General features: G+C 42.5%; 1 protein-coding gene across 3 annotated transcripts; it reads left to right on the top strand.

The window, feature by feature from the left end:
• The first annotated feature begins 640 nt into the window (after positions 1-640).
• Positions 641-13,990, top strand: znf395b (zinc finger protein 395b). Of its 3 annotated transcripts, none has more exons than XM_069703080.1 (10): positions 641-843; positions 2,837-3,016; positions 3,595-3,746; positions 3,838-3,950; positions 5,848-6,044; positions 6,201-6,301; positions 7,622-7,916; positions 11,554-11,649; positions 11,977-12,083; positions 13,110-13,990. In XM_069703080.1, exons 2-10 carry the CDS (start codon positions 2,885-2,887, stop codon positions 13,219-13,221), a joined length of 1,305 nt encoding a protein of 434 aa, XP_069559181.1. In that variant the 5' UTR covers positions 641-843; positions 2,837-2,884; the 3' UTR covers positions 13,222-13,990. The 3 variants fall into 3 exon arrangements, with proteins under 3 accessions (XP_069559181.1, XP_069559182.1, XP_069559180.1); XM_069703081.1 differs by having other exon boundaries at positions 5,845-6,044; positions 7,625-7,916; XM_069703079.1 differs by having other exon boundaries at positions 644-843; positions 5,845-6,044.
• Positions 13,991-14,759: the final 769 nt, after the last annotated feature.

The following is a 14,759-nucleotide window of genomic DNA, read 5'->3' as shown; positions in this document are numbered from 1 at the left end:
CTCCATGCAGGCAATTTATCATGATGATGTTGGGGGTAGATGTAATGCATGCTATGATGTCAACAGCTTATAGTATTCAAGCTGTTTTCAGTCGAATGAAACAGTTAAAAGGTGCCTGAAGAGGTTCGATATCTCAGTGGTAAATAATTAAATTAAAATTACTTCTTTTTTCTAATTGGATTAATAGCATCTATAGTACATACTGGAAATGAATTACAGGCAATATTATATATATATATATATATAGACTATATCTATCTATATAAGGCTATATATAAACCCATAACCCTATATATAGACGAGTGATGTCTGAGGCATCTCATGGTAGTTTCTGGAATATTTATCAATTGAATATTATTTCTTTGGATATTTTATTTTGACTGGTGTTTGTATAGCATGATTATAAAATGCAAGGAATGCATTTTGAAAAGCAATTCATATTTATGTCAAACAAATCTTATTTTGTATTCGTTATTTCTGTATTTTCAAGGGAAGAATGCATCTCTGATGTTTGTCTGAACATACACACAGATTTGTGCGCGCCTCAGACAGACAGACAGACAGACAGAGTGGATGCTGCTGCTGCTGCTGCTCTGGTAACCCCTCACCTAGATCATCCTTTTGTGCACGGCGCGCTGCAGGCTGATATCTCTGCGCTCTGCCCAGCTGTCACCCCCGGCATTGGTCCGCCAAGCAGACACACGTAGGCGCGTATCCGACCGACCAACCCCCTTTTTCCTCCGGCGGATTGAAGAGCCGGCGAGCGGCGTGACAGCCAGGCGGCGACGACCCGCTGCTGCAGCTCAGACCGGACGGGACCGGACAGAGGCTTCCACCGACGGCGTGAGTAAAATACGTTGTTTGGGCCGGTCGAAGAGGGTTTTGTGTTGCAGGAAACACCACGAAAATATTGTTTTCTTTCAGCGGTGTGAGCACAGGGGGAGGAAGGGGGCTGTTTCTCCTGATTTCAATCTGCGTTGCCGGGTGGAGATCAGTGATGTAGTTGAGGGATGATAAACTGGGACTTCTCATCGGTTGTTTTTCTGAACGCACATAACCGCCATTAGAAACAAATACAATCGGGCTTCGTATTTATTTGGAAAAACGTTAACTGCTCCATTTCAAGCTTTATCATCGAGTGCATCAAACCGCAGAAGCCTATTTACAAGGACTCCGATTTATACGTATAAATACTTCCTATAGTATCTACTAAAATGCACATAAGCTTGTATTATGCATTTAAAATATTGCATTTATCGCTACTCTATCATTGGGGGATGACGTTATTTACGACACTGTGTTGTTGTTGTTGGTGGTGGTGGTGGTGTTGTTGTTAAATTTACACATGCTACTGTTCCTGCCTTACATCGCTGCACGATCAGTCTTGTGTGTAATTTGACTTTTTTAGTGTGTTACTTTGGAATTTAAAATAAGGGGTTTTTCAGCTGTGCAGCTCAGTCCCTCCCGGGGAAACTCGTGTCTGAACACGTTGTCAGAAAGGAGGTGTGTGTACGAAAATCAGAGCTCAGCCAATCAGCGGCGGCCGCCCGCCCACACGGTGCCGCTTGTTTACTACTCAAACTGTTCGCTGATTGGTGGAAAGGTGGGGAAAATAGGGTTTTATGCTGCATTTGTATGCACAGAAAAGAATGGGAGAGCTGGGCTTCATCGTCAAAGATGCCGTTCGGGGGCAGGTTTTCAAGAAGTAAACAGCAGCCACATCTTTATTGTAAATCAGTAAAAACAGTAAACTCCTGTAACAGAGGTTCATTAAAATGAACCCGTGTTTTTTGACGCTGTTTATGTTTTTATTTCCTAACAAACTACAATATCAAACCATATAAGGATGATTAAAAGCACAGTTGTTGTTTTACTGGCTCATTTAACAGTTTACTATTTTGTTGTTTCGTACTAACCCACTGTTGTGTTTGTATTTTAACAGTGAAAATGAACACTGCTGAGGCCATCAAAATTGTTGAGTTATAATTTTCTGCAGTTTGACTAATTGATTAATCAATTATTCTTTTTTGATCTGTTTCATATGACATTTTACTTTATCCTTACTGCAGTATTATGTCAAAGTAAATTTATTTAGACCAATGTGATTCTTCAGAAAACGTATCTCAGTTGACTGACAGAAATGAAAATGCCATAACACTTGAGAAACATAGTGAATTATAGATTGTCCGTGCTGCACGCTGCTTTGAGCCACTCCACCACCTAGTCGGGATTATTCCTGCGTTCACTGAATGCAGCATTGCCCCAATTTTACCATTATGGGCGACAGGCCACAGTGAATGTACCCAAACGTCAGATTAGGTCTGTGGATCGCGTTGTCGGTTTCTCACTTTATCGGAGCAGAAAACAAAGCTGCAGCAAGATTTTGGTCGAGCCTCTCTTTAAATCCACTCGAGTCTTGTTTTCCCGCAATCATTTTCAAATGTCCTGAGGTGTTGTTTGCTCTGCACCGTCAGGCCTACAGACGCAAGATGGAATGAGAGCATGAATGTTTGCCAACAATCGCTTAACGGCAGAGTTGCAGTCTGTTCAGATCAACATACTTGTCCACCACAGACAGCATAACGTTTAATATTTGATGCAATAATTCATTGAGAGCATTTTCTTTGTAGCTGAAAATGACCAGCAACCTCCATAGTTTAGTTTAGTTATATCTGGAGAATTTGTATGTAACGCATTGTAAAGGGGATGTGAAACTCACAGATCAAATGGAGTGCAGCTTTAGGAATGTTGCATGACTGTGAGAAGATTAAAAAAAATACAATCAAATATTTTCCTTGGTTTAGTGCTCATGCTGTCTCTGGTGTCTTGCCTGCAGGGAAGTGTGACACTGTGCTGAGTCCCCCTCACTGTGTGCAGCAGCACCATGGCAGCTATGGGACCTGAGGACAGAGCTGGAACAGGGCCAGGAGGGACAGCAGGCGGCCCACTGGGACAACAAGCCTGCATCTCTACAACAATGCACAACAGCAAAGGACCTGACATGCAGCAGACTCCGGTGAGGAGACTAAGAGGGCTCAGACTCCCACTTAAGTCCAAAGAGAAGAATTTATCTCTGGGCTTCTTTTACATACGAATATTTTAATACATTACAATACATTTCTTCAATGCACCTTGATACACACATTTGTAAAAAGAAACCGGTATCCAAAATGTTGGTTTTAACTCTGATTTTGGTTTGCATGCCCCAAAAGTTCAAACCTTTATTGAGAAAAACAAAGAGCTGTCACAATAACGGGGTCATGGTATTTATTTCCCCTGCGTTGGACGTAATGTAGCGCCTGGTCAGAGTCTGGCAGCCGCCTGCTCTTCGTACTGCTTCAGTGGCAGATTGTGTTGTCTGCAGGCAGGATGCCACAGATGGACAGGAAATATTCTCTTAACTGCTTTATTCATGGAAACAGCGAGGCTCAGTTGTAGGGTATCAAAAGACTCATGTAAACAGCTTAACCCAAATAAAGCCTGAATAGAGAATCTCTGTCCATGTTCCACTGATTTACTGAGCGGACGGTTCATCTCACTAAACATTAACAGGTGTCAACCAGCAGCTCACTGTGTCATTACCTCCTTCTGAAGGTTCATACGCAGAGCTGTGTCCAGCCATTCATAGAAAGTGGGCACCACAAAAGCAAGACATCGGGATGGAGGAACCTGGCCACTCCGCTGCCAAACGTGGGACCCACAATGCACCTCAGCAACGTGTCAGCCACCGGAGAGGCTCCGTACAGGTGAGGCATACTGCAGGTAGCAGTTTAGGAGGGTGTGAGGGTGGACTTTATCTCACCAGACACTAAGGATTTTGCCATCTGTTGTCTCCAGCTTCCGCAGCCCAGAGTCAGTGGAGATGGACGAGATCATGGCAGCCATGGTTCTGACCAGTCTGTCCTGCAGCCCCGTGGTCCAGAGCCCTCCACAGACAGATCCTGGACCAGGTCTGTTTCTCTCTCAGCATGGTTGTCACTGGAATCATACATGTACATAAAGGGACAATTTCCTTTTTGCACATTATACCTTTTAATTAAATTCTTCCTAAAATTTTCACTACATATTATCTGAGTCTGGACCGACTTGGATGGAAACTGCAACCTGGCTGGTTGGTGGAGTCACACAACCACAAGGTGGTAATTCTAGTTTCAGTCTGCAGGGGACTGCAAGCCTTACAAATTTTGAACATTTTGCTGATTCATGTCACTTTCTGCATTTGTAATACAAAGGTATGTAAATGCTAAAATGTGGCTTTAAATGTGCTGTAGCCATAAACTATATATAAGTAGACGTAGCTTGTGGGTCTGAACAATGAGCCAGATGCAGAAGTGCCTTAAGCTGCGATACCATAGAGTGCCACTAGGGGTAGTCTTGAAAAAGCCTGCGGCTCCATAGACTCCCATTCAACTTGCCTCATGAAATTCGAAGTCAATAACTTTTTTCCACAACTTATCTTGTGGTGTCATTAGCTAAAGTCACTCCTTCTTATTAGTTTTCTGGTGGTCCATCTAAAAATAATCCTGTCATTAATGAGAAAATAAGCTTCAAAAAGCTGTGTTTTTGGGGGCGTGTTTGTTTGATAGACAGGCCTGTGCTGCAGTCAGGTCTCAGCTATCGGTGGGCGGGACGTAATATTACATAGACACCAATTTGCAAGATGGCACCGGCCAAAATCAACACACCTTCAGAGAAGAGCTGCAGGACTGATGTGTGAACTTCTGTAACCAGTTTTATTAGTGGTTCCTAAAAGTTGGTTCGTGTCCCACCGGTGGTACACGAGGACCTTGTTGAAAGGCTGAACAGTTGCACTCCAACTGGCCCAAATGCAAGAAACTGTCCTTTTAACTACAGACAACAGTAATTAAATCGACACATCTCATTACAATGATGGGATGCAATGTCACGTCTGACGTAGCATAATGCTAAGTTTAGCTTGACGACTCCTCACTCGTTGAGTTTATCAAGAAGAATGAGTGATATTTTAAAATGGCTACAAGGTCCAAAACCCAGCTGAGAGGAAAGTGACGATCTGCCAGATCAGATGAACGTTTCAATGCTGAAGAGGAGTCGACAGTTGAAACGCAGAGTAACGCCGTAAACAGATTTAGATTTTGTCTTATGTTGTTTTTATTCAGCCTTTCTGAGGCTATTGGTTGGTTAAATTAGGGCATTTTATTTTATTAAAAAAAACCTGTTGGTATCTGCAGTGGGATGTGGTACTTCTGTTTCAGTGTATAGTTGTTCATAACCTGAAAAGTTTGGAAACCTCTGAAATGAATATTACCTTCAGTTTGGCCACAAGATAAATGCTAACCATCACTGATAGTTCTTCTATTCTTGTGTATTCATGAGAAACCTGGCACGTCTTTAATATTAGTCCAGAAGTTTAGTTTTCCTAATTACTAAACCTTGATAAAAAGTAAACACATTTTCCTGAGTAAAAATACATTACTTGCTTTAGATTTTTGGCAAAGCGATAAACTAAATATTAGTAGCCAGGGAACAGAGCAGAGAGCGAGTCGATGGTACGATGATGAAATGATGGTAAAGCCGTATGAGAAAACAGACTCATGTCACAACCTTGGCACCGGCGTGGGACGCCTGCTGTTCCCTGTAGGACGGGCTGAGGGGACGCAGCAGAGAGCCGTCCCACATGCACAGTAGCTATTTTCATCGTAAACAAGAACAGAGAATATTTCATATCTGAAGGTATATTTTTTTTACAAACCTAGACTTTGTGCAGGATTGAACTAGTGTCCTCAACTTGGTGGTAAATTGTGTGTCGTCTTTGGCTCACGGGGAATACTTTTTGAAAACTGAATCTCCCGTATCTTCCTCCAGCAGGCTCATCTTCATCAGCCGACATGGAGTGCGGTGGCGGCGAGCTCTCTGACAGCGGCAGCAGCGGCTACTGGAGCTGGGACCACGGCAACGTGAGCCCCGCCCCCTCGCCGTCCGTCCCCGAGGTGGACAGCAGCCCTGACGAAGGCCTGCAGATGGAGCTGGAGCAGGGAGAGGAGCATACTGCTAAAAAGCCAAAGGTACGCAGCTGTAAATGATCCTTTCAGATATTTAACTGATGGAGTCCAGTTGTATGTTATTAACAGAGACTATTTCTATGCGTTTTGTGTGTTTCTCTGTATTTCCTGTTCCCCTCCCCGTCACCTGACCCTTGTTGTGCTCTCTGTCTCTCACAGAGCTCTTTCAGAGGTGTGTACAAGTGTCTGTGGCCCAGTTGTGGCAAAGTGCTCACGTCTTCAGTCGGAATCAAGAGACACATCCGCGTGCTGCATCTGGGGTGAGCTTGCATCTTGACTCTTTAAATTTACATGTACAATCACTTTCATTCTTTTGAGAGACGGGCAACAAAAGGGTTGAGGTGCTAAAACATTTAGGGTACATTTAGGGACCGTAACATCGTTATTTGAGGCGGTTGGAGGTAGTCCAAAGTAATAATCATTATTTCAACCATCCTTTAATTATAGAAAAATAAGCAGTAAAGGAAACAATTAAGAATATGTGTACAAATTTAATCTTGAACATCTGCTTATGGTAAACGGTACAGCCATATTTTTTTAATGGAACAAATTTTCACGCGTCTTTTTCTGTGAGGCATTAAAGCTTGCAAGGGGAGAAAAAGTACACGTACACATAATAAATACACATACTCTGCTCCCCGCCAGAAATGTTAGGCGTCCCTCCAACAATTTACATAATGCTCCAACTTTTTTGAGGGCCCCCCCCCCCACCCACTGATAATTTTCATACAGTCCCTTACTTTGAGAAACATTTACCACAAAATGCTCCTTTTGATTTGACAGAATCTTTCAAATATTAAATATCAAGAGTTTGACCGAAATACATTTTTCAGTTGGCGGATTTTATTGGTTGATTTTGACCAATATATCAGTATGATATCTGATATGAACACTTTTTTTATTGAACAGTAAAAAGTTGCTTTGGGTAATTTCAAAATTGTTGTTGTTGGTTGTTTTTTTTATTCATAGTTATTAATAATTATTACATCCCAAGTGAAGTTCACCATTTCATTGCACTGATGTCATTTTGGAAAATACATTTTATTTTAAAACTGTAAACTATCCTGCCTCTATTATAGATCTTTTTCACAAGTCTATGATAACCACATTTCATCCAATAGTTTGATATCAAAAAAGTTTTTACCATCCTTTAATTATCAGCATTGGGAGGCAAAATTCAGTATCAGTCAGACTCCAGTTTTAATGGTGCACTAAATAAGAAAAGTCAAGTCATTTATTCAATAAGGTCTTTGTTGGTGATTTTTTTTTCAACGGGTTTCTTCAGGCAAGTGCTGATGTATGACATTCTAATGTTCACTGTTTGCCCACTTATCCATTAAAGTCTGAACTGGATTCGACAGCAGACAGTTTAGCCCTTTAGGACATTTCTCAGCTGCAAAACAACATTAAAAAATCAAGAAGGAATCAAATTTTCAGGTTGTGGAAGAGCTCTGTCGTAGTTAGGGGAAGTGAGATTTTATATCTGGGCCGCAGTGAGTGCTGCTTTCAGTAACACTTCCAACACACAACTCACTCTTTTTCTCTGTGTGTCCACTGCTCTGCCCCGACCACACACACAGCAGCGGATCGGATCAGTCCCAGAGAGAGGAGGACTTCTACTACACCAAGATCTCCTGTGAGACCGTCGACACCGGCTCCGCTCCGCCTCCTCCCCAACAGGTTTTGGGTCAGGCCTCCTCCTCTCATCTCAGCTGGGCCTCCTGCGGTTCTCCTCCCGGCTCGGAGATACAGATCCTCCCAGCTCACAGGCCAAGGTCCAACTCCAGCTCCGGTCCGGGCCTGAGCAGGCCCAGTCCGCTCAGCCAGTCGGCCCCCAGCAGCTTCTGGCAGATCCACTCTGAGCATCTCTATCAGGTGGGTGCAGCAGTGTGGTTCTTCAGACCATGGACGTAGTCTTCAGGTCTAAAAAAGTGAAGCCAATGCACAAGTGGCTTAAAGTGCAATACCACTGAGGCCCACTAGGGTCTGCCCCCCAAAAACCCTCTGGCTCCAACAGAATCCCATTCAAAAAGTGTAAATCTATTTCATAAAATACAAAGTCAATACTTTTTTTTCACAAGTCATTATAGTGTCATCAGTTAAATCAACTCCTCCTGATCAGTGTCCTGTTGGTTGTTCTGAAAATATTTAAATAATTGTTTTGATATTAGGCCTCAAAGGGAAGCAAGCAGGTTTGCCCAGCTTGATTGACATGCCTGAGGTGCAGGTTACTAGCCCTCGCTCCTCCCCATCTGGTCTAAACATGGTCACTTCTGGCTCCAAAAAAATCAAACAAGATGTCTACCATCAGACTGTCAGACTCGAGGCTTCAGAACAGCGATTCACAAACCAGTGAGTGACGGTTGGCTGCTGCTTGTTCCAGGCTTCATGCTAAGCTGCACTGACAAGCTGCTGCTGGTAGTTTCATTTTGAACAAACCAACATGACAATTGTTTCGATCTTCTTCTGTAACTCTGGTCAAGAAAACAAAACTAAAAAAAAGTTTCTTAACTAATATTTTATAACGAAGTCCATTTATTACTTTTCCTGCTTTACAGATTTTCACAAAAGTGTTACTAACATGTTACTAAAAACATGCACCTCAGGTCAGGTTACCTGGCGCCGTGCTAGTGGCAGCCTGCTGCAGCATCTCCCCCCTGAGAGCCCCCTTGCTGTAGTGAAGAAATTTCCCCTCGGGGATTAATAAAGTGTATAAAATTAAAAAAATAATAATAATAATATTGTTTATTATGTAGGTGATTTAACCATAATTACAAAATATTAAAGCATCTTCAATTTTGTCACAAAGGTTCCTCCCCAACCACCAGTATGCTTCTATAATGGCTCATAATGGCTGAGCAGATGATTAATTAGTGTTTGTATATGTGTGTGTGTGTGTGTGTGTGTGTGTGTGTGTGTGGGGGGGGGGGGGGCGGGGGACGGGGGTTAGATGTGCTCAACGAGCTGTAAAACCTGGAATGACATTCGCCCACCTATAATAATTTAATTAGTCCCAATTTGAATGGATTTTTTTGAATGTTCTGTTATTCATTGAACATTGTTTGCAGCCTGTTCCAAGCAGACAGCAAAATTCTTCTGAGAAGACAATCACTTTGTCTAACTTCAGGGAATTTTTGAAGTCATGTGGCGCTTTGGCACAAAACAAAATCTGTTTGAATATTTGTTGTTTTGATAAGTACTTGTTTACTTCCCAGAATTGGAGTTCTCTAGAAAATAGGGAGTGTTTTTGTGGAATTAAATTATTTGAGAGCAATGAAAGGAGACAACACAGTGCTTGTTAGCATGAATTATTAAATATCAGGCGCAGATTTTTATGCACGAGTTCAGGAATTTACCTTCCTAACGTTGCATTTTCCCATCGCCCATGGCCCAAATTCAGTATTTTAGTCCATGAAATTAGGCCCGACATAAAAACTGACATGAAAGTATCCAGATTTCTTCAAAATACCTCAGCGAGGGCATTAATATCATTTTACTAGAAATTCGGAGCAGGAGCCTTGTGTTACTTGGCCGTGGTGTTGTTTCAGAAATCCTCTTTACCCAGCGCACCCGAGCAGACCCCCCCCCTCTCAAAGTGCCAATGAGCTACAACTTTGTTTATGCATCACAAAGCAGCACATTTCACTGGTGACCTGCATTTACCCCGCACCGCCGAGCCTGTAAATGGATGCTTTGTGACAGTGAGAGAGTGCGCTGTCGGCTCGCTCGCTCTCTCAAGGAGACTCGACTCCCACCAGCCTGCAAAGAGCAGAAAACACCACATGGATTCCTCCAGTGTCGTTGCACTGAGGTTAGGATTTGATGAGCACATATCCTTGCTCACTATTGACCTTTTCAACTTACAAACATAATGAAAAATGTCCCGAGCTAAAAAAAATAGCCATGAGACGATATTTTTGCATTTTTCAGATGTTTGCTAGATGTCAGAAAATGCTTTCATTTCTTCACTGATGCAGAAAATCCAGTGTCTGCCGAAGTGAGAGTGTGGGTTGAATTGTGGGTCAGTGCTGCTGTTGCAGCAGTGTTTCTCAGTGTGTGTGTGTGTGTGTGTGTGTGTGTGTGTGTGTGTGTGTGTGTGTGTGTGTGTGTGTGTGTGTGTGTGTGTGTGTGTGTGTGTGTGTGTGTCATGGCTGCTGGAGGCTTGAAATGCCTGACCAAAGTGTTAAACTCCATGATTCTTCCTGATCTCACACTCGCTGTTACTGCTGGGGTTAACAGTGGATATGTTTTGGCTTTTAGATTTCTTTTTCATCCTCTCTATCTCCTTCTATCGATGGCGATGGGATGTGAGGAAGGCAGTAGTAGCATGCGCTTTGTTCAGAGTTAATGGCTTCACAGGGAGGAGAAATAGGGCAGAGCAGGTGGGAAAAGATCACTTCAAGAGTGGGATTTTGGCTGTTTGTCGCAGCAGCCGGTTGGACTAAGAAGCATTAGATCCATTATTTTTGAAACAAATTGGCAGTTTGGCTGATGTGAAGAGGACAAAGTCTTTGTTTCAAGTGTGGGAATGTGTGTGTTGGTAGTCGTGCTTCTGGAAGCTGGCTTGAATGGGTTTAATATAAAACAGAGGTTCCCAAAACTTCTCAAATCATGTATCAAACCAACATTTTTAAGTACCACTTCCGCCTGCAGATGTCAATAATTTTTGTTTCTTCAAATATACCCACCGAATTAAAAATAAATAACACCATAAGGCTGTTTCAAAATTTAAGAATACATTTATGAATCTAAACAATCCCCAAAATGTCCTAGAAAGGGCTGCGTGCCGCTCTCTCCATCGATGCCCCTTGACTACTTTTTGGACCTTGTAACTATTTTAAATTTCCACTCATTCCGCTGCGTAAACTAACGACTGAGAAGTCTGATTGCGACTCCGTTGAGCTCACGCGGCGGCCTCCAACCTGTAGCCCGATTGATTACAAGTGGAAAGTCTTCCCTCACTGCCTTCACCTGTCTGCTCTACAGAGGTTGAACTCCCACAGTGACACAGAGATCAGAGATACTCTCACACTGAGCTGAAAAGATGCGGGTGTTCGAAAAATGAGATAAATAACATAAATACAATTTTATATTTCAATAGAGGAAAGATCTCCGAGCTACAGTTCATGGGATAAATTTGCAGAGAACCATTTCACCCCTTTATGTTTTATGTTTTCACCATTTCATAACTACTAAAAATGCAACTGCTGCAAATACCTCACGCTCGTTATTCTTGTTTTAAGATGTTGAAAATGTTACCCAGCTCTGAAAACGCCTACAAGCGCCCAGTGATTTTCCTATTTGGCCCACTTGCTATTGAAGTTGACTAGCTCTGCTAGAGTATGTCAGGGTTTGTCCAACTTGCCTCTACTGCCCTCAAGTGTTCGAACAAATCTGTCTGATCTAGTAACGAAACTTCTACTGCCTTACTTTTCATATGAAACATATTGTTGGTCAGTTTAATGTCCTGCAGATGAGATGAATTGTGTTTCCTCTGTTCTCCTTCCTCCAGGCTTGTGTTCCTGTCCAGGTATCTGTGGCCCCCAGAAGCCCCGGCAGCCAGGGTTGGACCCCGTCCACCCCCGTCTCTGGCACAAGTAACACTCCGGTACGTCTCCTGTTCCAGTTTGTCTGTTTTTTTAAGCAGAAAAAAAGCAGTTGGTGCAGCTGTGCGACCATTTCTAATGTCAGATCTCAAGTGGGACGCTCAGTGAGAAGCTGTTTGACACAGAGAAGCAGCGAGACATGGAAGCATTTAAATCAGTCATTTACAGTGTTACACTCAGTTTGTTTCTTTCCGACCATTCACCAAGCACTTCTGATGGAGTGTACTGATCACTTAAGATGGCGTAGCCTCCGTCCCTGTCATGGCCGCCTTTTTGGATCTCTTCCATTGAACACTGCTGTTGTGCTGAATCTGCGCTCGTCTCCTCAGATGGTGAAACCTCGCTGTCGGTCTGTCAGCGTCGGAGAACAGTGGCTCCAACAGAACCGGCTGCAGCCGATGACTGCGTCGCCCTCCCGCACTCACTGCTCCTTCAGGTGAGCCGAATGCTGATGTGTATGTCCCGTCTTAGTTTAGGATATTAGCCTGCTGACATTTTCTAAACACAGATGGGTTTTTGTAGTAAACACAAAGTACAGCTGTAGCTAATGTGATTACCCAGAAACTCTGAAGACTTCCATTGTTAATAGAAATCCTCACTTGATCAAAGTTGAACCCGTAGACTGTATATAAACATCTCCGGGTCTGAAAAGTGAAGCTGATGCAAAAGTGCCTTCAAGTGCAGTACCGCTGAGGGCCACTAGTGGCTGGCTCCAAAAGACTTCTGGCTCCTACAGACTCCCATTCAAAAAGCATCAACTTTTCTTATAAAATATAAAATGAATTTATTTTTATATAGAAGTCACTATGGTGTCATTAGCTACAGTCACTCCTTTTGAAAACGTCTCCATCATTAATTAGATATTAGGCCTCAAAGTTAGGTATGTTTCGAGGTGTGCCTGGTTTGATTGATAGGCCTCGGGTGCATTCAGGTTTCAGGTAGGTGGGCATCATATCCTCTGGTTCACAGCTCCAGCCTCTCCAGTTCGTCTAAATATGATCAATTCCGGCTCTAAAAATCCAAAATGCAAACAACCAAAATACCAGAATGGAGGCTTTAAAAACAGAAGTTCCCAAACTAGTGTGTGACGTCACAGTGGGTTGCCACTTGAGTTGATGAGGCTGAAGCACCCTGCCTGATTGATGTTCTGAACAGAGTGTAAACACATTTTTACAAATAAAGCTGTATTAATTCGCCTCCTCGTTTCTCTGAAGCTTTCCGTTTTGATTCCAGTATCTGCCACCTCTCTCTTTGCTCCAGGGTTGTTTATTTCTTACCCACCTTTCTGATTATTTAAAATCGCATTTCCATTTTCCCTCTGCCAGGAAACGTAAGCATGATTCAATGATCTCTTCATTTCATACCTATTTTCCCTCAGTGTAATTTTTTTTTAGAGACTGATCACATTAAGCGTGTCTCTCCCACTCCTCATCCTCATTATTTGTGTGTTTTTTGTTTGAAGGAAGGGTCGCGGGGAGGCCAAGAAGTGCCGTAAGGTGTACGGGGTGGAGCGCAAGGATCAGTGGTGCACCGCCTGCCGCTGGAAAAAAGCCTGCCAGCGCTTCCCTGACTAGAAACAGCTGGGTGATGGAGAGAGAGAGAGCGTGGATGGACGGATGAGTGGAAACAGAGACTTTTATCATGAAGTGAATATAAATCAGGGCTCGAGAGCCATCAAGAAAAACAACTTCTTTTACATGTGGTTTTTATTTTAATTTTTTTTTTTTTTTACTTTTACTTTACTTTTTGTTTCTTTCCTAAAGGAATGCAAATGGACTTTTTCTGTATCTTTGTAACTTGATCCTGAAAACTGAAGTCTGCGATGGTGCCAACTGTTGACTGACTTTGACCATGTGATGTGCTAAGCCTCCAATACTCTCCTACTTTATCCAAAGGTTATATTACTGCCCCTGTAGCTCCACTGTATTAGACTGCTACTTGGCTGTTTCCTTTATTCCGGTCCTCTCTTCCAGTGGTTACACAGTGGTTATGATGTACATTATATTGTGTGCTTTGAGTTACGTACGAGTATTTTATACCTTTTTTATCGTCTCGTTCAGTCCGTGTATTGGGCAGACTGTATTTTTTTTTCATGTTTTTTGGTACTTTGTCGGAATATAAACTCACGAGAATAAGCTACATTTGGTTGGACTCAACCAAGTTCCTTCCATGAAATGGATTTCCTTCCTGCCCGTGTGTTGGCTTACGACCAGTGTTAATGGTTTTTATCTGTGAAGCTATGGAATACTGGCCATGGGATGATCATTAGGAGAAAGAGTTTGTAATAGCAATAAAATAGAGGAAATATATTGTCAAACACATTAAAAAGCACTGAGAATTTAAGATGCTTTTTCTCATTGTTTTTCTTCTGCATGACAGTCCACGAAAGAAATAGCAAACTATTTTATTGTACTTTTCTCTATACACATTTTGTATGAAGACTCAGAACAATGGGACCATGTTAGAAATGTGATATGAAATGTACACTGTATTCACAAATATCTGTGTCCAGTTTGACAGAGGAACACACATGCATGTGCACACTTACGCACTCTCTGCAGTCGGCCTCACACGCATACACAGAAATTATCACATCTTTTAAATCCAACACTAGTAAACACTTCAACAATATTAAGATGCAAAATAATGGATGTGACCTGGCTGGAGGTGGAAAATATCTTAATGGAAATACAAATGAACATTTTTCACCCAAGCAGTTGTTGTCTGTATAATAAGGAGCACAGCGGACATGCACAGTTCATCCCATCCCTCTGCTCTTAAATGGTACATTAAGATGGTGGATTCTAGGACTGATGCCATTAGACCTCCTTTTCCATCCTACGGTGCCATACACACTCAATGACCTCAGCCGCTTTCAGTTTCCTGCACTTTATTGCAGATGGAGTAAACTGACCTGAACAGCTGTGAAAAGAAGCTCCAGGCGGAGTCGTGTGTGAGGACACGTTGGGGACTGGTTTCCTTTTTTTACTCCTGAGTTCTGCCTTAGCAACACTTGAAATTATTGCTCCCTTATTTCCATAATTGCAGGGTAGTTAGGGACAGAAAATTATAGGAGGGAAAGGGAAGTGAGAACCGGGACTGTGTGTATGTA

Source organism: Brachyistius frenatus, unplaced genomic scaffold, assembly GCF_029030835.1.
Source record: "Brachyistius frenatus isolate BFR_SWC_R1_liver_20210118 unplaced genomic scaffold, ASM2903083v1 Contig_44, whole genome shotgun sequence".
In the NCBI taxonomy this organism is placed as follows: domain Eukaryota; kingdom Metazoa; phylum Chordata; class Actinopteri; family Embiotocidae; genus Brachyistius; species Brachyistius frenatus.
This window is presented reverse-complemented; position numbering and strand designations above follow the sequence as displayed.

What these genes read in the sequence shown, in the direction of transcription:
- znf395b (XM_069703079.1), top strand. Translation starts at nt 2,885, where the DNA reads ATGGCAGCTATGGGACCTGAGGACAGAGCTGGAACAGGGCCAGGAGGG. An exon ending in ACCGGAGAGGCTCCGTACAG is followed by an intron (nt 3,747 to 3,837) that starts GTGAGGCATACT and finishes TGTTGTCTCCAG; the next exon opens with CTTCCGCAGCCCAGAGTCAG. An exon ending in ACTCTGAGCATCTCTATCAG is followed by an intron (nt 7,917 to 11,553) that starts GTGGGTGCAGCA and finishes TCCTTCCTCCAG; the next exon opens with GCTTGTGTTCCTGTCCAGGT.